Source organism: Malania oleifera, chromosome 2, assembly GCF_029873635.1.
Source record: "Malania oleifera isolate guangnan ecotype guangnan chromosome 2, ASM2987363v1, whole genome shotgun sequence".
Taxonomy (NCBI): domain Eukaryota; kingdom Viridiplantae; phylum Streptophyta; class Magnoliopsida; order Santalales; family Ximeniaceae; genus Malania; species Malania oleifera.
In genome coordinates, this window is record NC_080418.1 from 119,120,975 (window position 1) to 119,143,773 (window position 22,799).

The 22,799-nt window shown below is 36.0% G+C and overlaps 1 protein-coding gene across 1 annotated transcript in view; it reads left to right on the forward strand.

Moving 5' to 3' along the window:
• The window catches only part of LOC131149816 (mRNA-decapping enzyme-like protein), a 33,121-nt gene that overhangs the window by 2,265 nt on the left and 8,057 nt on the right, over positions 1-22,799 (forward strand). The window contains exons 5-7 of the mRNA XM_058100580.1: positions 5,672-5,728; positions 12,021-12,147; positions 21,209-21,676. Coding sequence (XP_057956563.1) covers positions 5,672-5,728; positions 12,021-12,147; positions 21,209-21,676 — 652 coding nt within the window. The remainder of the gene's footprint in view (positions 1-5,671; positions 5,729-12,020; positions 12,148-21,208; positions 21,677-22,799) is intronic.

A 22,799-nucleotide genomic window follows, 5' to 3' on the forward strand; every position in this document is an offset into this window, starting at 1 on the left:
AAAAAATAAGGAGCAGAGGATCCTTTTTTCTGAAAAATATATTTTGGACATCAGTCTTTTATGCCCTGGAAAAGATAATTTTTACCCATGTTCTTGTATATTTACTTGTTTTAGAAGAGAGCTATTTCACAATTGCAGATTGCGGTTTTGCATCTCTCTTGTTTTGATACAGCAACATGTAATTATGAATCAACTAGGTAGTCATTTTGGAAAAATCCATTTATTGTGGTGTGGATCCATTACAAATGTACACTATTTGGTTCAGTAGGCGAGAGTATTGCTTTTAGATCCTCCCACTCCTGCCCCCTCCCCTGCGGGTGACTAGAAGGGTTTAACTACCCTGAGGGACATGTAAAGCTTGAGTTTTTGGTATTTTTAATGACTTTTTTCAATGGAAAACGAGAATAAAAAAGAAAAAAAATAATGAAAGCTGAAGAAAATCATTGGGGTATTTTGTTGTCCAGCACTAAAAAGAAGTTGAGGACATTTTCATTTAGCATAGTGATGGCTAGATTCTGTTTTGCATTGGAAGTTTATGTCAAGTGTCAACTTTTAGGCATCAGGGATCAAGGGATGGATGATGTATGAGAATTGCCTGTGGGGTGTTGGGAAAATGATTTTGAAGGTTACAGTGATGACATCTTGGGTGGTTGATGTTTGTGCATTGGCAATGTGTTTCTGCTAAGGAAACATGCTGAGTCTTGGAGAGGAACAAAGTACAATTTGGGGTTAATGATTCAATTATCCCAAGAGATTGAGGACTTTTTTTCTTTTGTTATTAGTTGTAGTGTGGGTAGGAGTGTCTTTAGGAAATTTCTATGCAAGGTGAGGTTTCAATTTTTGATGAAAATCTGCCTCAGTATTTGATTTTTCTGTTTTATTTCTAAGAGTCACTGGTTGGTTCAACCATAGTTGGATCTTCACTATGGTGGTTTGCAATAAATCTTAGTGAATACAATAGAATTTATGGCCACACGAACTAGTGTTCTAGAAAGGCATAAATGAGGTGCTTCCTGAGGCGCACTTCAGGGTGAGGCAAATGGAAAAAGCCTAGAGGCATTGTTGTAAATGTGCATCTCCTCAAAGGCATTTAATATTAGGCTTAACCTTAACAGAAAAAAGCACCCTTTTATGCTTAGTTAGGAAGTAAAGATATATATGCATCTACCAGCTTCATATAATCATATCTTTTCCAGAACTTCATAGTCTGCCGGCCTTTGTCTTCTTGGATTACCTCTTTCCCACGTCAAGGATCTGTTCGGATTTTACCTGCTTCAAATCTTCTCTAAATCTTCAGTCCAGCAGCCTCCCTCTTCTCCAGCAATCTCCTCCCTCATTTCAGCAAGATGCAATGACTGAAAGATGATTTTTCTTGGATGATCTCTCACTTCAGCAAGTGTCAATTAGTTTTTTTCTTTTTGAATTTAATTTTTTGATGACACGTGGCTTTTTTTAACAAGCTTGAAAGGCAATCATAGGAGTGTAAGAATATTTATGCTCGTTGGATGAGCACTGGCTGACTGGCTGTGGCATTGTAATGCGTGGTTAAGAAGCCATGTACAGCTTGAACTGTGAGGACTTGCTTGGCTATTTGTGATTTGTGAGGGTTACAATTTATATAACAGATTTTATTTAATTATTTCAGTAAAATTCATATTATTTTAGAGAGAGTGTGTATTTCTTCAATCTTCATACTACAAATCTTCTCAAAATATTCATTCTTAAGCAGCCTCAGACAACTACATGAAGAACCTGATTTAGATATTTGACACATTACTTGCTTTAGGTCTTCTCTAAATATTCATACTCTGGCCTATCTCTTCTCCAACAGCCCCTCTCTCTTGATGAGCTGCAATGACTGAAGGATGATCTTTCTTGGATGATCTCTCCCTTTGATTACATTCGGAGGTTACATAAGGTAGGTAGGGAGGGATTTAGTGTGGCTTTTTGTAACCGGTTGGAAAGGCAAGTCTTAGGGATGTTCCTTTGAAAAATGATTCTTTTACTTGGGCAGAGACAAGCCCTGTCTCGCATTGATAGATTTCTTTTTGTTGATGCTTGGGAAGGCTTGTTCTTGAACATTGTGCAAGAGTTTTGGTTAGGCCTACTTTTGATCACTGCCCTGTTCTTTTGGATTCAAACCCAGTGTTGGGGTCCCACCCTTGTGAGAGTGTTCTGCAATGACTCACTGTCAGAATTACAACGGGGCAATTTAATTGGTGTGCGTCAGGAGTGGAGATCATCTTTGTGGGTGGGAGATAGTAAGTGTGGCTTAAGTGGGAGGGGGGATTGGGTCTTTGTAATTTGGTGTCCAGAATCATTTCATTGTTTGCGTGTTACTCTCTTTGGAATAAATAATTTGTAGTAATTTTGGACTTCAACAGAAGGGTGAGAAAATTGTGTAGTAGATTTATTATCCTTCTCTTTTTCAGTATATGGTTGGTAATGAGGAGAGAGTTCTGTTTTTAGAAGTTTATTCAATTTGAAGGTCCCTTTGGCACGTGTGATGTAGGACAAGAAGCTGGACCATATGGGTAAACCCTTGTTGGAGACTAATTCTTAAGAATTGGGTCAAGGGATTTTTGGGTTTAGTTTATAGATTATTTTGCGTTTAGTGTAATTAGTATAAGATTGTGTATTTGTGGGGTTTGTAATATTTTTGTATTTTAGGGACCTTTTTGTAATTTTATGTAGTTTTAGGGGTATATGTGTGATTTGTTGTGTTATTTTGGATTTTTTATAAATAATGCATGGTAGCCATGTAGGAGTTGGTTGTTGATGAATTTGATTTGAAAGTCGACATGTGATTCCCCTTTGTATCTCCTTCCTTCTCTCTTCCTTCTTCCATCTTCCCTCTTCTTCTTCTTCTTCCCCTCTCCTCTCCTCTCCTCTATCTCTCCCACATTCTCTCACGGCTGCAATCCATGATGCTGTCCTGCATCATGCTGTGTGTCCTCATATTTTTTGTTTATCTACAATACGCCGATTTTATTTTAAAAAAAATTGTGTTTTCTTTTCTTACAAGAGGATGGGTAGCTTTGAGATTTTCATCTTATGAAAAATTTAAAGAAGGGGAAAAGAGATGGCCTTGTTCTTTTGTTGAATACTTGAATCTGCTTGATTTTTTTCACTCACTTAGCGAAAGAGATTAAGAATATGGTTTTTCTAAATTCCTCTGGGTGGCTGATTTTCCTGGAGCTAATCCTCTTTGCTTCCTTTCTTTTATTTGGAAGGCTAAGGTTCCTTCAAAGACAAATGTTTTTACTTGGACTACGATCCTTGATAAAATCAACAGATTGCTTCAAAAGCAAAGGCCAAATAAGGCATGTCACTAGATACATCTGTCCTCTGCTTTTGGAGTGGGGAGACTCTGTTTTTACACTGTTCATTTGCCTGGTTTTTTTGGAATAATTTCTTTGGAATTCTTTGTGAGAAATGGGTTGTCCCTCATCATTAGATGCTTTGTGTTGTTAACTCTAGAAGTTTTAAAAGGGGGAATGAAACGAGAGCTTTGTGTTGATGCATTGTTGTTGCTGTCATTTGGTGTATTTTGTTAGAGAGAAATGCCAGCATTTTTAATGCATGATGCTACCTCTTGTTATTTGGTTGAGAGCGGAGTGGTTTTCCCCGTGTTGCTGTTGGGTTATGCAGATGGCTTTTAGAAATGTTTCTCTAGAAGACTTGCAGAGGGATCTGTGTGCTTTGCTCCAATAGAGTTCTACTATATTTTTTTTTCCCGCTTTGCATTTATTATTTCCATAGACTTGTTGAAGGAAACCTGTTCTTCATGTGATTTCCTTTCATTTGTTGTATTTCATTCCTTTTTTTTCCCAAATTTTTTTTAAAGTCAGGCATTATTTGAATCTCAATTTAATGGTGTTAAGATGCTTCTGAAAAAGCTAAAATCTACATGCCTCTTCAAAAATAACCGGGCACCAATCAAACCATGGGGTTTCCCATCTAACCAGTAATCCAGAATTGTAGGATGCTGGAAACAGGATGGTTACCAAAAAGGAAAGGAAAATATTCTTCGGCATATTTTAAGGCCTAATATCTGTAACCATACCAATTGTAGGCATTGAGATATTTCTTTGACTTCCAAATCATTTGGGCTAGCAAAAAAAATGAGCTTGAGATCCTTACCTCTTTTGGGCCTAATGGCTCGAGTCCAGAAGGATTTTAAAAAAAAAATATTTTATAAAGGAGTTCATGAATATTGGAGATTTTAGGTCCCAAAACCTGTATGCCTCTCAACTGTGGTTCCCCTTCGAAATTAGTTTCCTTTGGCATAGTTACATAAGGTGATTAGAAGTAGACTTGCAGGAGAACAGGTTGGCTGCTAAAACTGGTTTGTAGAGCTACTCGTGGAGAGTCCTTGGAGGTTTATTTTGCATATTTCTTTGCTTTTTCATCAGACATAAAGTGAGTGATAGTTTTTGTGCTTTTGGGACAATGTGTGCAAATGAATGATGTTTCTCATTTTATCCTTTTCCATTGTTGTTTTGGCTCCCCCCTTTCTTCTTTCATGATTACATGATTGTTGAAGGGGAATTTGTATCATGGTACTCAAGCTATTGGAGGAATCTTTATGACTAGGAGGCTGGTTGGCTTTTTTTCTGCTTATTTTTCTGGATGCTTTTTGCCCTTCTTTTAGGAGACCCTAAGTTATGGATTTTGGATGAATCTAGGACTTCTTGTGGTAAATCTTTTCTTTTTCTCTTGTTAATTGCATTTGGAAAACTAAAGTGCTTTCCAAGGTTAAGGATTTTATTTTGTTAGCAGTCCTTAATAGTGTTATGCACCAACAATCTCTTTATCCCTGAATGTCCATTTATGTGTTGTGTTCTGATATTGAGTGGCTGCTTGGAACTTGTGGAACAGATTTTTTGGTTTATTTGGATAGACTTAGGTTTTTCTGAACTCAGTAGAGGCTTTCTTGCTTAATTCTTCCATTTTAGAAGGGTTAAGGATGCTAACAGATTCTGGAAGTTTTGCTGTTTTTGAGGCATTTGGTTGGAAAGGAGTGCACCCATTTTCAATTTATGGCCTTTGACTTTATCATTCCTTTTGGGATAGAATAAGTTTGTATTTCTTTGGGTGGCGGTTGTTTTAAGGGGACTTGCATTTCAGATTTTCATCGAGTTTGACAGGCACTGTTGATTTGATGATGCCCTTTTCCTCCCCTCCTTTGTAACTTTTTCCTTATCTTATTTTAGGAGGCTATCTTGTCCTCTACTCTGCAACTCTTTTCTGCCTTAATGAATTTCTTCTTTATTAAAAATAAAGTGGACCTTTACTTCAATAGTGTAGGATATGTGCACCTTTCATTGGTTTGACACTTTTTAATTGCTAATTTCTTTTATAATATTCTCTTACAATCATGCTTGCTGGTACCCATTTTGTCATTTCTATTTTGCTGTAAAATTGTGCATCATATATCTTGTTTCAGGAAATGTATTTCCTATTTTAATACACTGAACTGTTCCTTAAACCCAGTTGAAGCCATTTTCACATAGTTTCTTGATGATTTCCTGTGGAATAGAACCTTTAAAATAATCATCGTGTTTGCCTGCCTTTTATTACTTTTATGTATTTAAGGCTAACTTTTTACGTCTGAAAATAGTCACAAAGGATCTGACATCTGCCCTTTTTTTTACGTGGCATATTCTAGGATACTTAATGCATACTCCAAGGTGCCACCAAAGTCAAAGGTTACTTCAACAAAAAGGTAATGTAAAATTGTATTCAAGATTAGAAAGCAAAGTGCTGTATTTAAAACCTGGAAGTTTGTTGTGTTAGATTAGTCTCTACCCTTGCTTTGCATCATTTAGAAATATTAATATTTCTCCCTTTTTTGTTGCCTTTTTGGCAATAATATGTGATATTTAAATTTGTGCCGATTAATATTTTTAATTCTGAGGATTAATGAATTGCAGAGTGGAAGTAATGAATAACAAATTAGAAAATAATTAGTTGTAGAACCAATGGAATGGTTTTTTGGGTTTTGATGGGTTGATCAAAAGTCACCATGTTGAGGTCACTGATCTGCAAAAAAGCATGTAAAAAATAGGCGCTATTTTGATTCTTGGGAGGTTTAGGCTTAATTTTCCTAGGTTTGCACCTCCTCATGGTGTGTAGGACTCCTGAGGGAACATGTCCATGCATTTTAAGGTTTACCTTTTTGATACATATTAGTAATTATCTTGTTCCCTATAACTTATTTTTCCAAAAAAACCAGAATCTTAAAATGAGGAAAAAAGCTAGTTACCTAGGTAACAAATTCATGAATTTATAGCATACCAAGAAACAAGCTGTCCTATGGGCAACTGTTCTATTGTTTCCTCTAGAATCTGAATTCACATGCAGTATTAGAACAACTGCATTCTCATACAAAATCAATTAATTATGAACCTAATTGTATGCTAAGTGCAAGTAAGGTTCTGACCTTTTGGGTCTAAATTTCTTATGAGTTTGAGGAAAAAATATATTACGTATCTTATTTAAATTTTGCAGCAGGAAGGGCAGGAGATTTATCATTCCACTAACTTTTAATTACCCATTTTTATATCTTGATGGGCAATTATCATAATATGGAAAGTGAAGATAAAACAAGAAAAAATCACTTTTGTTTGTTGCCTGATTGCCTCCAGTGGGGAGATTTGTGAAAATAAAATGAGAAGTGGAAATGCATATTGCAGAATATTTTAGATGCCATAGTTAGAAAGGTGGAGGAATTAATTGATCTCCTGGCAATCAGCACATTGTCAAGCATTGGATGGGATATTTTGATACCTCAAGATCTTATATAGACCTGACAAAATGGATAAAAAACCTGTTAAACTGATTCTTATCTAATCTATGATCCACGGTTCCGCACATTAATGCATTGCAATTGGCTCATCCGATTATCTGCCTAATTTGCCACAAATTATCTGATCCAATCTGCTTTGCTAGGTCTATGGTGGAAGCTATGATGTGAAGAATAAAAGCAATACAATTGATTATAGAGACTTTCATGTTTAAAGTTAGAGGAAGATTCATTAGTCAACTTATTTAAGAATTAATTTTGAGAATAGTTATGCTTTTTATGTTTAAATTTATATTTAAAATTACATTTTGATTTGCAGGTTTTTGTCAATATTTGAGAATTAAATTTTAAGAATAGTTATGTTTTTCTATTTAAATTTAGATGGTGGTTGCATAACTATAGTTCTAAGAATAGCTATGTTTTCTATTTAGTAAATATTTTACAGTTTACCAATTTATAAATTCAAACATGCACAACTTCAATTATTGTGTTACAAAATAAATTACAATTATTCTTAGGAATGATGGATTATCCACCAACCACGATGGATCATTTGATCCGAACCACCACTTAATTGAGTAGGATATGGATTGTGATATAGTCTTCCTACTTTGTGATGATTATCCGTTCCGTTACGATTATCCAATCTGCTTTGCCAGGTCTACTTGTATATATATTAAATGCAGTGATGTGGCCTAAGGCATTGAATTGACCTTTTATTGGCTTACAAATATTAGTATTGATGGCTAAACTGATATGCATTACTATTCCAAACACAATTTCACATTGAATAGTAAGTCTGCCTCTTTAGTCTTCATCCATAAATTAACATTCACCATGGTCTTAAATTTCCCTGAAATTGTTGAAATTTTTGCTTTCTATCACGGTGATAGAAATTAGAGGCGCGAGGCGAGCCGAGGCGCAAAGGGTCTTTGAAGCCGAGGAGCCGTGGCGCGAGGCGCGAGGCGAAGGCGCGCGCCTCATGAAGGTGAGGCGCACAATTATTAAAATTGTGTAAAATATCTATTTGGGGTAATTTATATATGAACATATGAATATATATGAACATATGTAAAATATGGCCTCTTTGCTTCCAACAATCTCCCTGTTCAAAAATCAAGGAATGAAGCCATTAAAATATTAAAATAAACAATATATACACTATAGAAAGTAGTTCTAAAAATAAGTTCTTACTTGCAACATAGTTTGACGCATTGTCAGTTACTACTTGAATCACATTTGATTCTCTAATTTCCTCCACCATCTCATCAAGTAATCTATACATTCTATCTGCATTCTTGACAATATTAGAAGCATCAATAGACTTGATGAATACTGATCCCCTTGGAGAGTTCACTAAAAAGTTGATTATGTCCTTATTAGCAACCGAATCTCTCCAACCATCAGACATAATTGAGCAGCCATATTTTGTCCATTCCTCCTTATGGACCTTTAACAACTCTTTCATTCGACAAACTTCCTCTTTTAGGTAAGGAACTCTCACTTCATGATAGCTAAGTGGCTTTATTCCAGGACCATATTGTCCAATCGATTTAAGTGCCACTGCAAAGTTGCTCAAACGTACAACATTAAATGGTATCCCAGCATCATACATCCACCTAGCAAAATCTCCCATTGCCTTTTTTCTTAGTTCTTTCTTGCATGCTTCATTTATTGATGTTTGCTTCATCTTCCCTTCTTTCCTAGCTTGAACAACTTTCTTTGGATCGGGAGTGAAAAACAAGTCTATAGGCCCCTTCTGTTTTGGTTTCTTCAAGTTGGATTGGTATGATCTTTTACTTCCATCACTAGTAAGCATTCTCTTGCCACGAATGTCAATTTCTTGAACTTCATCTTCTTCATCTTCACCGTAATGATCTATATCATCAAAGTCGGGCAATAACTCATTTCCTCCTTTTCCAAATCTTTCTTCAACATATACTCTTTAATCTCCTCACGTACATGAGTAGGGCACTTAGAGCATTCTTTCACATTTCGAAATCCTCCAACAATGTGTTGTTTTACCCGAAATAGTCCTCCCCTTGTGACTTTACCACAAAAATTGCAAGTTAAATTATTTCTATTTTTTTGATCCTCCATATGTGCATACTTCCATGCGGGATCTTTCTTTGCCGAGGCCTCACATCCAGAACTAGAATCCGTCTAAGATTTTAGACTTGGTATCCCGTATCCTAACTGAAAAAACAATGCATCATATATTTAAAATTTAAGACTTACATAATGCATTTCCAAAAAAATTAAAAAACAGCAGTTAATTTCAATAAAAAGAATAAATATTATGTATTAGTTATAATTTATAAACTTACATTAATTAAACTAAATATTATAAATTAAAAAACAGTAGCTAAATTTCTGTAAAAAAAATAAATATTATGTATTAGTTATAATTTATAAGCTTACATTAATTAAACTTAATATTATAAATTAAAAAACAGTAGCTAAATTTCTGTAAAAAAAATAAATATTATGTATTAGCTTACATTAATTAACCAAATATTTAATTTATAAGCTTACATATAAAGAAGAAGAAGAAGAAGAAGAAGAAGAAAAAGAGCAGGCAGCAGTCCGCAGTCAGCAGCACGCAGCAGCATGCAGCAGGAAGAAGAAGAAGAAGAAGAAGAAGAGAAGCAGCAGGCAGCAGGACGCAAGTAGCAGCAGCAGCAGAAGAAGAAGAAGAAGAGAAGCAGCAGGCAACAGGATGCAAGCAGAAGTAGAAGAAGATGAAGACTTACAAAGGTTCGAAGGCTTAAAGACGATCTCCAGCTGGTTCGAAATGTTGAAGGCGACGTGACGAACTCACGTCGTGCTCGAAGGCAGTCAGACGAACTCACGACTGCTTCGAAGGCAGGCAGACGAACTCACGAGGGCTCCGGCTGGTTCGAAACGAAGTCGCGCAGGTCGTGCTTCTTCAAAATGTCGAAGATGAACTCATGATCCTGGTCGAAGCTCGAAGACGAAGTCGCGAAGGCCTCCGGCTGGTTCAAAGGCTCGCAAACGAGGCTTCGAAGGGTTGAAAGGGGCTAGGGCTCTGTTCGTGTGAGGGATACGAGTTTGGTGGGCTATTTCTCTCCTTTAAATGGCTTAAAAATACACAAGGCGCGCCTCACTGCGCCTCGTCTCGCCTAGGGTCGCCTCTTGCAGGTCGCCTCGCCCCACTTGGTATGAGGCGGCAGCCTCTTCGCCTCACTGCGCCTTGCGCCTAGGAGGCGCGCTTTTAACTACTATGTATCACCATCGAAATTGAAATGGCAGTCCATTTTATTCTCACAAAATTTCCATTGAAATTTTTACTTATCATCCAAATTTATTGAAATCTTGAATTTCTGGCAAATTTTGTTCAAATTTTAACGTTCGGATGAAATTCTCTTGAAATTCAAAACTCAAAGTGTGTCTCTTTTTTCTTAATTGAAACTGAAGATTATTCAGGAGCTTTTGAAATTATATGAAGAAATTAAACTTTGATATTAGCATCAATATTTTATTTGATAATTTATGTCTAAATTATCTTTATTTGTATAATAATAAATACTCTTTAACTAATTTATGGATTTCATTTATAATAATTGAGTATATTATAAAAATTGAACATGTTTAATATGATTATTTTATTACAACTACTGCACCCTTAAACAGGCATATCATTGATGTATTTAATTTTGTATTTTTTTAGTTCTAAAACTTGCATTATTATGTGTTAACCATTTCTAAAGTTACGTTAAGAGATTTCCATGCTTTACTACTAATTTTGTTTTTTTTTTTTTAAAAATCAAAATTTTATTTAAATTTTTTGTGTTTTTAAAGCTTTGAAGTTTTAGCTGAAATTGAAATTTAAGGCCATGACAGTCATTAATCTTATGCCTGAGGTTTGGCAAATATATTTTGTGGAGGCCATGACTCATTTTATCTGTTGGTATTACTTCCACTCAGTTATGTATGTTTCTTTCTTGAACAGGGTCCTTGTTACCGAGGACCTGTATCCTAATAGTTTTTGTATGTTAGTATATGGAAACACCTAATTTCCCACATATTTTCAGTTTGTTCCTTCAATTAAGTTTGCAAATTGTTGTGCCAGTAATCAAAATTTTGCATTACAATCCGCTGAGCGTGCCTCTTAGTTTTCATGGGTTGTCTTAACTGATTAAATCAGCATGTGTTTATGAACATTATGTCTACCTCATTGATGCGTCTCTTCATTATTTGTTTTTCATTTTTTCTCCTTTTGATGTTTGGGTTCAACCAAGGTCTTAAATTTTGATTTCTACTAAAATATCAAAGCTCCAAATTAGTAGTAAAGCATAGAATTCTTTTATGATACTTAAAAAATGGTTAATACTTAATAGACATAACAATGTAAGTTTTAGGACTAAAATATTTACAAATTAAATACCTCTATGTTGTGTATGAGGTGCAATAGTTGTGATATAATATATGTATTAAACATATTAGGTTAATATAAATGAAGCTCATAAATCAATTAAATATTATTAATTATATAAATAAAGATAATTTAGACACTAATGGTTAAAAAAATGTTGTTGAAAGTTTAATTTTTCATGTAATTTCAAAAGCCGTTGTAATAATCTTTTTTTGAATAAAAATGAAAGCTAAATTAAGAGAGAAATTTCACTTTGAGTCTAAATCTCACTTTTGAATTCTAAGGAAATTTCATTCTACATTTAAAATTTTAGACGAGTTCCGCTAAAATTTTGAGATTTTGATAAATTTAGGATGATTAGTTGAAATTTCGATGGAAATTATGCAAGATGGGAATCAACTGCCATTTCAATTTTGAGGATGATGGAAAGCAGAAATTTGATGGATATTTCGATAATTTCGTGGATATTTAAGACCATAGTTCAACATCTTGGTTCTCATATGTAATCCCCTAAATTGCCTGATTAGGGTTCTTTTTATTTAGGGACAGGTGTACTATCCAGGATTTTCTAATTAACTTACCTTAAGGTACAAATATATTTATGTTGGAGACTTGGAGTGCATGTTACATCATTGTAACTTAGATCCAAAATCTAATTCTATATTTCCATTCACATTCCATTTTAGTTTTGTTAAATATTTTCTTTGGTAGTTAACTTGTTATTCAGTGTAAAAGTAGTCATTCATCAATAGTTGTGCTACAGTATAAACATTTGTCAAATGTCTAGAATTATGTTCTAATTATTTTATATTGCAGTGAGTTCGAGGAACTGGAAGCAGTCCCAACCATGGCAGTGATGGATGGTCCTTTGGAGCCTTCGTCAACAACTGCCTCGAATGTTACAGATGGTCCAGATGATCCTTCCTTTATGAACTTCTTCAATGTATGTACTTCTAATAAAAAAACTTTACAATGTCTTTCCATCGTGGTAGGGATTTTACCATAGCACTTTAATTTTAGAATGCAGCCATCTTATAGTTAAAACTTTTCATCATGCTGGACGATTTTATATTGCTTTTGCTGAGTTTCCAATTTCTTATTGAATAATCTTGAGTAAATAAATAAATAGATTGTAAAGTAACTTGGTGATTTTAGCTTGGTTTATTATTATTATTTTAAAACTTCCTTGAGGATACATGTGTGTGTGTGCATGGGGAAAGCACTCAATGTGCAAGACTCCCACAGTCTAGTGACAGTGGATACAGTCTTCTGTGGACTGCAGTTGGAGAAACTGTTTCCCTGATTTGGACTTGCAATCTCCATGTATGTTAGTGCAGGCTCGTCCTCATGTGTGCGTGTGCACTGGTGGCTTTTCCCCCCTTTCCCTGTGAGTGTAGTGAATATGCATGTTTTCTTGAATGTTCTGATGTTGAAATTCCTTTTTATGACCCTTAAGAAATTATCATTTTTGCACAATCAATGTTAAGCACCAGGAGTTGAACTCTATCTCATGTATCTTTGTATATCTCATGAAACAATGACTTTACCCTGTGTGACATTGTAGAATCTTATTCTCGTGTTCTTGACATTTCTTGCCATGATAACATGATAAATAGGAAACAAGAAAATCATGCAATGTACATATGTGCAGTTGGATCAGTGCTGCTCCACTAGTTGTGCAAACCAAAAGATGTTGGGGAGGTTAAGTTAAATGTTCATGTGCTTTTACAAACATTGTTGCTAGGTGATGTTGAAGAGTTTTTACATTATCATTGATCATAAAAGCTGTTGGTATTTGGTGTGTGAGCAATGAGAATTTGGAGAGTTTTGAGGAATACAAATGTTGCTCCTAATTCTCAAAGATTGATGAAATAAAAAGTCTGTCTTTCTTGATCAGATAACCATCTTTTGGACATACATGCTGCTTTGGATTTTTTAGATTTTTTTTTCTCCTACATGAAGCTGCCTTTGTATTTGAGTCAACGCCTACTTTTTGCCCTCTAGTGAATCTTTACCTTTGTGTATCGAAAGATACTTAGAAGTTTACAGGAATGTGACCAAAATAACAAGTACATTTGTAGATGCTAATTTATATTGAAGCAAGGGCAAGGCAGGCCTTTTCTTTTTTAGGTTAATAGAGAGGCCCAGAGCTAGGCAACAAAGTATCCCTTCCCCAACTCTGCAACAACTAAGAACCCAACAATCTCATTCCCCACCCCACCAAACAAAAAAGACCGCTAAAAATCCCATCTCAAGATGTGAACATGGGACTATCTAAGACAGAAATCCTAATTTCAAACCATTGAACTGCCTTTAGGGTCCCTCTTGTTCTTCATTTAATTGAATTTTGAAGGAGGACCAAAGTTGTACACTGAAAAGACATTGAAAAAGTGGGCAAAATAATTTTCTTCTTAATTTTTTTCCCACTTAGAGATTAGATTGAGAACACATTATCTCTGGAGGATTTGGCAAAGGAAAGGACAGGATAGCTTTGAGGAGGTGCACACCATTATCGTTTTATGGCTATTATTTGGTGTGCTTGGTTGGAGAGAAACACTAGATCTTCAAAGATGTGGCTAATATTAACAATTCGCTTTGGAGTAGAGTGATCTATCTTGTGTCACTTTCGGTGTTGGCAATTGATTTCTTTTGACATGTTTATTTGGAAGGCTTGCAGTGGGATTGGTTGGCTATGCTTCATTGAGTTGTCTTCTGTTTTTATGTGATTTTGTGGCTGGTTTCTTCTTGCAAAGGAGGATTTCTTATCCTCCCTGTTTTATTTTTCCTTTTTTCTCTTTTCGTTGTATATTCTCTCCTCTTCTAATACAATTCTTTGTTTATCAAATCTAGATATTTGGGCGTCCGACCCACTAACCAATTGTTTCTATAATTCTGTCCACCTTGTATAGAATGGATTGTGGTCTTATGCATATACATTTGTTTGTTTGCTTGTTTTGTTATTTTTTTTAGAGAAAAAGAAGAAATATTATTAGAAGAGAAAGAATGTACATTAAAAAAGGAGCATAATAAATCCTTCTGAGGAACAAAAAAAAATCACAATAAAAATAATATACCCTTCTAATCACGCTGTAAATCCAAAAAGCCTATCCCCTTAAAACATCAATCTGCAAAAGCACATTCCTCTCCAACTAAATACCCCACAAAATGGCAAATCTTGTGCTTCAACAACTCCAAATCAAATAACCCCTTGCGCGTATACATTTGTTGGTTTATGCTTTGTGCTATTTCAACTATGTAAATGAGAGGTGCTTGTTATACAAGTGTTAAGAGATAAGTAGTAACATCATGTTGTTTTTGTAAGCCTGGTAGCAGCAGATAGTGAATAAACCAACTGATTTTTCTTTAAAATATACAGTACCCTAGTGGGGACCATCATTAGGGGCATATGAAAAAATATCTAATGCAGTTTCTCTTTTGGAAAGTCCCCTGGAAAAAGAAAGTATTGATTTCAGAAAATATTTTCTTTAGAAAATATTATTATTTATCGGTAAACAGGATTTGTATTCAAAAGGGCACCGAGGAGGTGCCAGACCCAAATACAAATGGTCATTTGCAATACAATAACTAAAAAATATTAATCATATTAGTTAGTTCTAAGTTCTAACCCTCAAAATCTTTGCTATTTCTTTCATTCCACACAAACCAATAAACAGAGAGATGGATCTGGTTGATTGCTTTGTTTTTTCCCCTCTTTCCTCCTCAGTTTTAATTCCGGAGCAATCCCATGGTTCCTTAAAAACTGAACTATTGTTCTTTGATATTCAAAAATTTCTGCTTCTGTCTCCTTTACAAATGAAGTTAAATCCCATGCATGCATTTGCCATTTTTTTTATGAAAGAATCTTGTGTTTTAAGCTCTAGATTAGGATGCATATAGATTGCTTCCTTCCCAATCCCATGCTAACTCTTTTCTTAACTCTGTTATTCTTCCATTAACCTTCCTGGGCAGTCCCTCTACTGGTTTGTATTCTAGCAGATCTTTCTCCCCTAAGAGGTTTTTGTCCTAGCAACATTACCAGAAGTCTCCTTGACCCATTTTTTGCTCTCATGCTCAAGCCTTTTCAGTTTGCTTACCACAACAAAGCTAGGATGGTCCTCCACCTGAAAGCTACTCCACCATTCAATGACTTGACTCACAAAACCCTCTGCTTTGAGTTGCATAGTCTTGAGCTGAAACAGGGTTGGAACATACTTAACCAATCTCTTATCCAACAAAATAGGATGGTGATCATATGTGGGTGTTTGGCATCAGATTTTTGTCACTGTTGGAAAGTGCTCCTCCAATCCATCATCGCCAGAAATCTATCAATTCTTGAAAGTGAGGGCTGATTCCTAAAGTTTCACTCAGGTAACCTGGCAGCAAAGAGAGGTTGATCAGTGACTGCGCAAAACTACCTAAATTTTAGCGAACAAGCTGTTCTGTTACTTTTTGATAAGTAATAAGTTTATTGATATCAAAATGAACACCAAATACACAAGGAGTGTACATGGGGTAAACAAATCAAAAACAGAAATTACAAGAATCTAGTAACTCAAAACCAGAAGAAAATGATTGGTTTTGCAAAGCAGCCAACCAATCCATCAAAGTTGTAAAGAAAAATAGCTTCAGGTCTGAAATGGATCTTTCCTTATCTTCAAAACACTACTATTTCTCTCCCTCCAAGGACACCACAATATACAATGAGGAACTATCAACCAAATAAACCCATTTCGATAACGACCAAATCTGCCTTGCCAACATGCTAAAGTCCCACTACAGATTGTGGCATAACCCAGCTCACTCCAAACAAATCCAACACCATAACCCATGAGTCCATTGCAACCGGACAATGAATAAAAAGATGATCAACCGTATCATTATTACACTTGCACATGTAGCACCAATCCAATATCCAAACCTTTCTTTTTCGTAAATTGTCAATCGTTAAGCATTTCCCTAAAACAGCAGTCCAAACGAAAAAGCTACTCTAGATGGAATTTTCTGTTTCCAAATACTTTTCCAAGGAAAGCCACAATCATTGGAGCCCATTAAAATACCATAATAACCTTTAACCAAGAAACCCTCTATCAGATTTCCAGCACATCTTATCCTCACTGAACCCCTTTACCGATGCACCATATATGGTATCCATAAAACCAGTCAAGGCTTCTAATTCCCGAAGATGCATACCCCTAAAGAAACTTACATCCCAAAACAAGACTCCATTATCAAACTTCATAAGCTCAGCCACGCTAGCTTCTTTATCTCGGAAAAATCTATACAAATCAGGATAGCTGACTGCAAGAGACGTCTCACCACACCAATGGTCTTGCCAAAATTTCACCTTAGACCCATTTCCAATATCGTATAGAACGTGGCCAGAAAAAGAAGGCCATCCCCGACTAATATTTTTCCACAAGCCAACACCATGTGGACCATTAACAGGCCTAGTACACCAACCACCCCATTCACAGCCGTATTTCACCTCTATCACTTGCCTCCAAAAAGCAGCCTTCTCCATCCCAAATCTCCATAACCACTTCCCAAGCAAAGCTTCATTAAACTGTCTTACTTTATCCCAAACCACCCGAAGAAATGGGAGAGCAAACAGTATCCCATTTAACCAAATGGAATTTTGGTTCATCACCAATGCCACCCCACAAAAAATTCCTTTGAAATTTCTCAATACGGTTAGCCCCAGCAGCAGGAATAGGAAATAAAGCTAGAAAGTAAGTGGGTAAATTAGATAGAGTGCTTTTAATTAACACAACTCTATTTCCCTTAGGTAAGTACAAACGCTTCCACCCTGTTAACTTTCTTTCTATCTTCTCCAAAATTGGATTCCATATTGTCTTATCCTTGAATTTGGCTCCCAAAGGAAGACCCAAATATTTCATAGGAAGATTACCTTGTTTACAGCCAAGGACGTGCAAGAATATATCAAAATTAAACACCGTACCAGCAGGAACCAACTCTGACTTGCCCAAATTTATCTTTAAATCAGGGACCGCCTCAAACCACATAAGAATCACACAGAGAAACAAAATCTGATCCAGTTCAGCGTCACAAAAAATTAGAGTATCGTCTGCAAAGAGAAGATGAGACACCACCAAAGCTCTTCCCTCTATACGCCCCACACCAAAGCCTGACATGTGACCATCATGGACAACTTTATCCAACATTCTCCCCAGGGCTTCCATAACCAAGACAAACAACAGAGGAGACAAATGGGTCACCTTGTCTTAACCCCCTAGAGCTCTCAAAAAACCCACAAGGAGTCCCATTTATCAGAATGGAGAAACGAACTGTAGATATACAAAAGAAAATCCACCGCCTCCATTTGGCAGAGAACCCACTCTGTTCTAGTAACTTCATAAGAAAACCCCAATTTACATGATCAAAAGCCTTCTCAACATCTAATTTGCAAAGTAGCCCTGGCGCCCTAGTTTTCAATCTACTATCAAGGCATTCATTAGCAATAAGTACTGGGTCAAGAATCTGCCTGTTTCTCACAAAAGCATTCTGTGAAGTTGAAATTATGTCTTCCATAACTGTGCGAAGTCTGGTGGCTAAGACCTTAGCAATGATCTTATAAACCCCCCCAACAAGACTAATAGGGTGAAAATCCTTTACTTCAATTGCTTCATTTTTTTTTAGGAATGAGAGTGATGAAAGTAGCATTCAGGCTTTTCTCAAACTGGCCTTTAGCAAAAAAAATGATGGAACACAGCCATAAGGTCAGGTTTGAGAATCCCTCAGCAAGCTTGGAAGAAACCCATTGTAAATCCATCTGGTCTAGGTGATTTATCACCATGAAAATTTTTTATGACATAAAAAATTTCCGCCTCAAATGGTCTATCTGGCCAATCTGCATTATCACCAGATATTCTTGGAAATATGAAGACTTCTGGGAATGATCGACTAACTTTTTGCTCAGAGTATAAATTCATGAAAAATTGAGTGATGTAATCAGCAATTATACCTTGATCGGAAGACAAGGCACCATCAACCACAAGGCTCTCAATACTATTGTTTCTTCTATTAGAATTAGCCATTCTATGGAAAGGTATTTGCATCCCCCTCCTTCAAATGTAACACCCTAGACTTCTGCCTCCAACTAATCTCTTCTAAAAGAGTGAGCTTTTCAATATTGGTGCGGAGAGTAGCTTGTTCTAACTTTTCCTCAGCTGTTAAAGGTTGAGTTTCGTCTCTAACATCCAAGTCATTCAATTTGTTCCAAAGTTGCTGTATCTTAACAGTGACATTCCCAAATTCCTCCTCATTCCACTTTTTTAAATCCAACTTCAATGCTGCCAATTTCTTAGCTAGTATGAAACTAGGATTTCCTTGGAATGAATAGGATGCCCACCACTCATTCACTTTATCAACAAAGTTCTCCACCCTCAACCACATATTTTCAAAGCAAAGAGGAGTTCTACCTCACTTCCTCCTGTCCTTTCGTGTAAAGGATTTTCCATTCCCCTGGCCCATAAATATCTAAATAGATCCACTCCAGATTAATATCGTTACCCTTCAACAGTGTTTACCCCTCATTCAATCTCCATATCACAATGACACCTCGACGCTAGGCCTCCAGCTGCTCTTTCTGGTCCCCAGATGCTCCTACCGATTGATCATCAATCCTCTCTCATTTTGTTTCTTGAAGTGAAACAAATTAAATCCCCTCACTTTTTTATAGAATACTTGACAAGCCTCTTTTGTTCATCATTTAAGCATCTCACATTCCATGAAATCAATTAAAGAGGCTTCATTGGCATACCATGAAATTCCTACCTCCACTCTTATCACAGTTGACATAGAACCAGTGTTTAAAAATGTATACAGTTGACAACTTGGTGAAGTAACCAGTTAGACTGGGGTATCATTAATGTTATAATAACAAAATTTATACACACATGTAAGTAAATTTGAGTGACAAATAATTAAATAGTGACATGGTACCAATTTTGTGCCAAACTTCCTATTATTTTAAAAATATTCTTGCAAGTGTGAGCAGTTTTTGAGTAGTTTTGGATGAGAAAATTTGCAAAAATGAAAGAAAAGTTTCCTTTAGATTTATTAACTTATCTACTCTCCATTTATAAAATTTTATTTTAATTATGAATATTTGAAAGTAGGGCTTCTAAAAAATAATTTAAGAAATGAAGGCAAATCTGATATTATCTATGTCCTTTAATTATAATATATATGTTTTGGAACCTTTGTATTAGCTATATTTCTTTATATATTTGGTAAAAAAAAAAAAAAAAAAAGGAGCCCGGTGCACAGAGCTCCCGTGTATGCGGGGGTCTGGCGAAGGGGCGGACCACAATGGGTCTATAGTATGCAACCTTACCTTGCATTTCTGCAAGAGGCTGTTTCCACACCTCGAACCTGTGACCTCAAGGTCACACGGCGACAACCTCACTGTTGCGGCTCAAAACACCATCTAGCTTGTTGTCAAGCCTTGGGCTAACAAACTGGAGGATTCTAGGTCGAAAACCCCTTTGATTCCTATTAATTCAAATATTTTTTGAGTGGTGGCTTAGCCTAGATGGTTCACTAGGTTTGACCCAACTAAAACCTAGTTGCCCAACTTTTGCTGGGTTGACCCTCATTTGAGCAATTTTCTGGTTTGTCATACCAGTGAGATGATGGGTCTGAGTCCTACCCAATCCACTTTTAAAGATCATCATAGAACTCCAATTGTCCCTGTCTTCTGCCTCCCATGCTGCATTCTTCCTCTTTTCTTTTTCATTTATGGGCCATTTGGTTCACAGATTTTTTCAACATTTTCAGGAATCATGCCCATAACATCCCATTCTCACCTTTCTGAGGATGACGGACTCCCACAAAACATGGAATGACATTTCCATCCTTCCCCATGGGCATATTTTATGGAAATCCCATTCTCCTGGGCATTTTATTTTAAGATTAAATTTCTCCTGCAATTGATGATTTGACATTAATGGCCGTACAATATAATGTTATTACACACTATTATTATAATACTAAAACAGAAAGCAATAAAAAAAAAGAAGTAATATTATTATTATTATTATTATAGATAATACTGCCCCTACGATTTTGTTTGATTGGATTGTTATGCTGGATTTTTTGTTATTTACAGTTGAAATTTTAGGACATGGGTTTAATTTGGTACATATTTGAGCATGATTTTTTGTTCACATTGTTCATAAACAAGCAAGGGTATAATGGTAATATTCTTGAAATGATTGTTAGGATTCACGTGTTGAACCAGGCATGGGCATTTTGTTTAAATTGCTGGGAATCTTATGACACAAACTAACAAAAAGTATTTCCATGAGGCATGCATTCCATTCCCTGGAATTAGATTCCTAGGAATGTTATTACAAGGGAACACTTTTATCCGGAAAACAAAATAGCAGCTTGAAAATATTTGCTTTGGGGATTTTTCTGTCAATTTGAAAAATCAATGGAAAATTTGAATTCCTTTCCAAATATTTTTAAAAACCAAGGTTTCAGCACTTCTATAACCATGACATCACAAGTGGTTCTAATCCCTATCAGACACTGGATCATAACCCTTATGTGAGTCGGGTGATAGGAACAAGAATTATGGGCTAACTACGAAGGAATTAAGAAGCATTTTTTCCTTTTGTTGTGAGGTTTTTTTTTTTTGTGCCTCGAGCATCTTCACCCCCCCCTCCCCCCTAACCTTGAACTTGGATTTTTAAAAAAGTGGTTAGTCGTTACCTTGATTCTTATGCATTTGGGTGTTCTAAAAATGTGTGGCAGTTAACATATCAATGATATTTATTTATTTTCAGTAGGGTGATACATCATACACACACATACATGGGGAGGGTACTGGGGAAGTGCAAGGGCAGAGTCAATGTAGATGAGAGTATAGAAGACAAAGTGGCAAAGTGGCAAACAAACGCTCTCCAAAGGGTTTGTCGACATTTCTTTGATATGACGGCTTTGTACCATGACAAAATCTTCTTCCATATGTTTTGCAGGCTGCTGCAACTATTGGGAATGCTGCAAACGCAACAATTAGTGGACAACCATATCAGTCTTCTGCAACAATGCCCCCAACCTCCCGTATGATTGGTGTTGCTCCTCCAACAATGCCAATTCTGCAAGTGTCATCTTCGTCGCTCCCAACATCTACTTCAATGCCATTGCTCGATACTCCTGAATCCGGTGGAACTAGCAACCAAACAGCTAATCTTGTGAAGCCGTCTTCATTTTTTGGCCCCCCTTCTTCTTCTGCTTTGGTGATGTCACCAGCTTCTTCATCCATGCCTACTGCTCCTCCGCTTCATCCACCCATGAATATGCAACGGCCATATGGTGCTCCACTGCTTCAACCATTTCCACCACCCACTCCTCCGCCATCTCTTACCCCTGCTCCTGTTCCTCCAAGCTATGGGCCTGTCATCAGCAGGGACAAAGTCCGTGATGCACTTCTGATTCTTGTTCAGGTATGTTTCCTCTAATTTTCATAATTATACAGCTGTGCACTGAGTGATGCTTGGATTGAATACTATTAACAAGTTGAATGACTGATCTACATTGTTCTAAGTAAACCCCCTAAATAACCCTGCCTTAATAGTACAAATGCCTTTTTGTTTGTTGGGTAGCTGAATACATGTGCATCCAAAGACCACATTTACAATTGAAATTTTCCTTTTTATTGACACACATGGAAAAATTGTGTTGGACATAATGGATGGCACACTCCAGACATAAATGGGTAGCCAAAATTTTTATTTTTGACCCTTGTTACTGCAATTTCAAGCATGGTTAACATGTTTTATCAGCGGGTTTGAATTGCAGCTGACATGTGAGGACATGTTTGTTTCTTTTTAAAAAGAGGAAAAAGAGCACAGACATGCATGCATACACGCACACATTCTGGTTTTTGAAGATTTATATTGTCTAGTAATTGTTGATCCTGACTAGAGTTAAAGTTATGAAAAATTGAGCCTGTCACTCAGCTTGTAGTCATTTACATCATAGAATTCAACTGAAATAAATTTGCTAGACGAACCACTTCAAATGCATATCATTAAATGTAGTGAGGTTTTATAAAATTATGAAAAGTATGGCCATTTCTTGAGGCAAAACTAGGGAAAAAAGAGGAAAAAAAGCACAGACATGCATGCATACATGCACACATTCTGGTTTTTGAAGATTTATATTGTCTAGTAATTGTTGATCCTGACTAGAGTTAAAGTTATGACAAATTGAGCCTGTCACTCAGCTTGTAGTCATTTACATCATAGAATTCAACTGAAATAAATTTTCTAGATGAACCACTTCAAATGCAATGAACTAATTAAAAGTATGTAGGCTCTAGAATGTTGAGGCACATAATCTAGAAGAAGAATGTTCCTTGGCTAGTTTAATATTGTGCATCAATATACCTAGAAAAAATATATCTTTAGTTTTACTTAGTTTTATGATTCTCTACTTTTTGGTTTTTATTAGGAAAATTTTTGTAGGATGGCACATAGTTTTACCAAAAAACGCTAATAACCTAGTGATATGTGGATCCATAAATGTTCCAAAGCATGGTGTTTGGGACACACTAAATGTATTGGA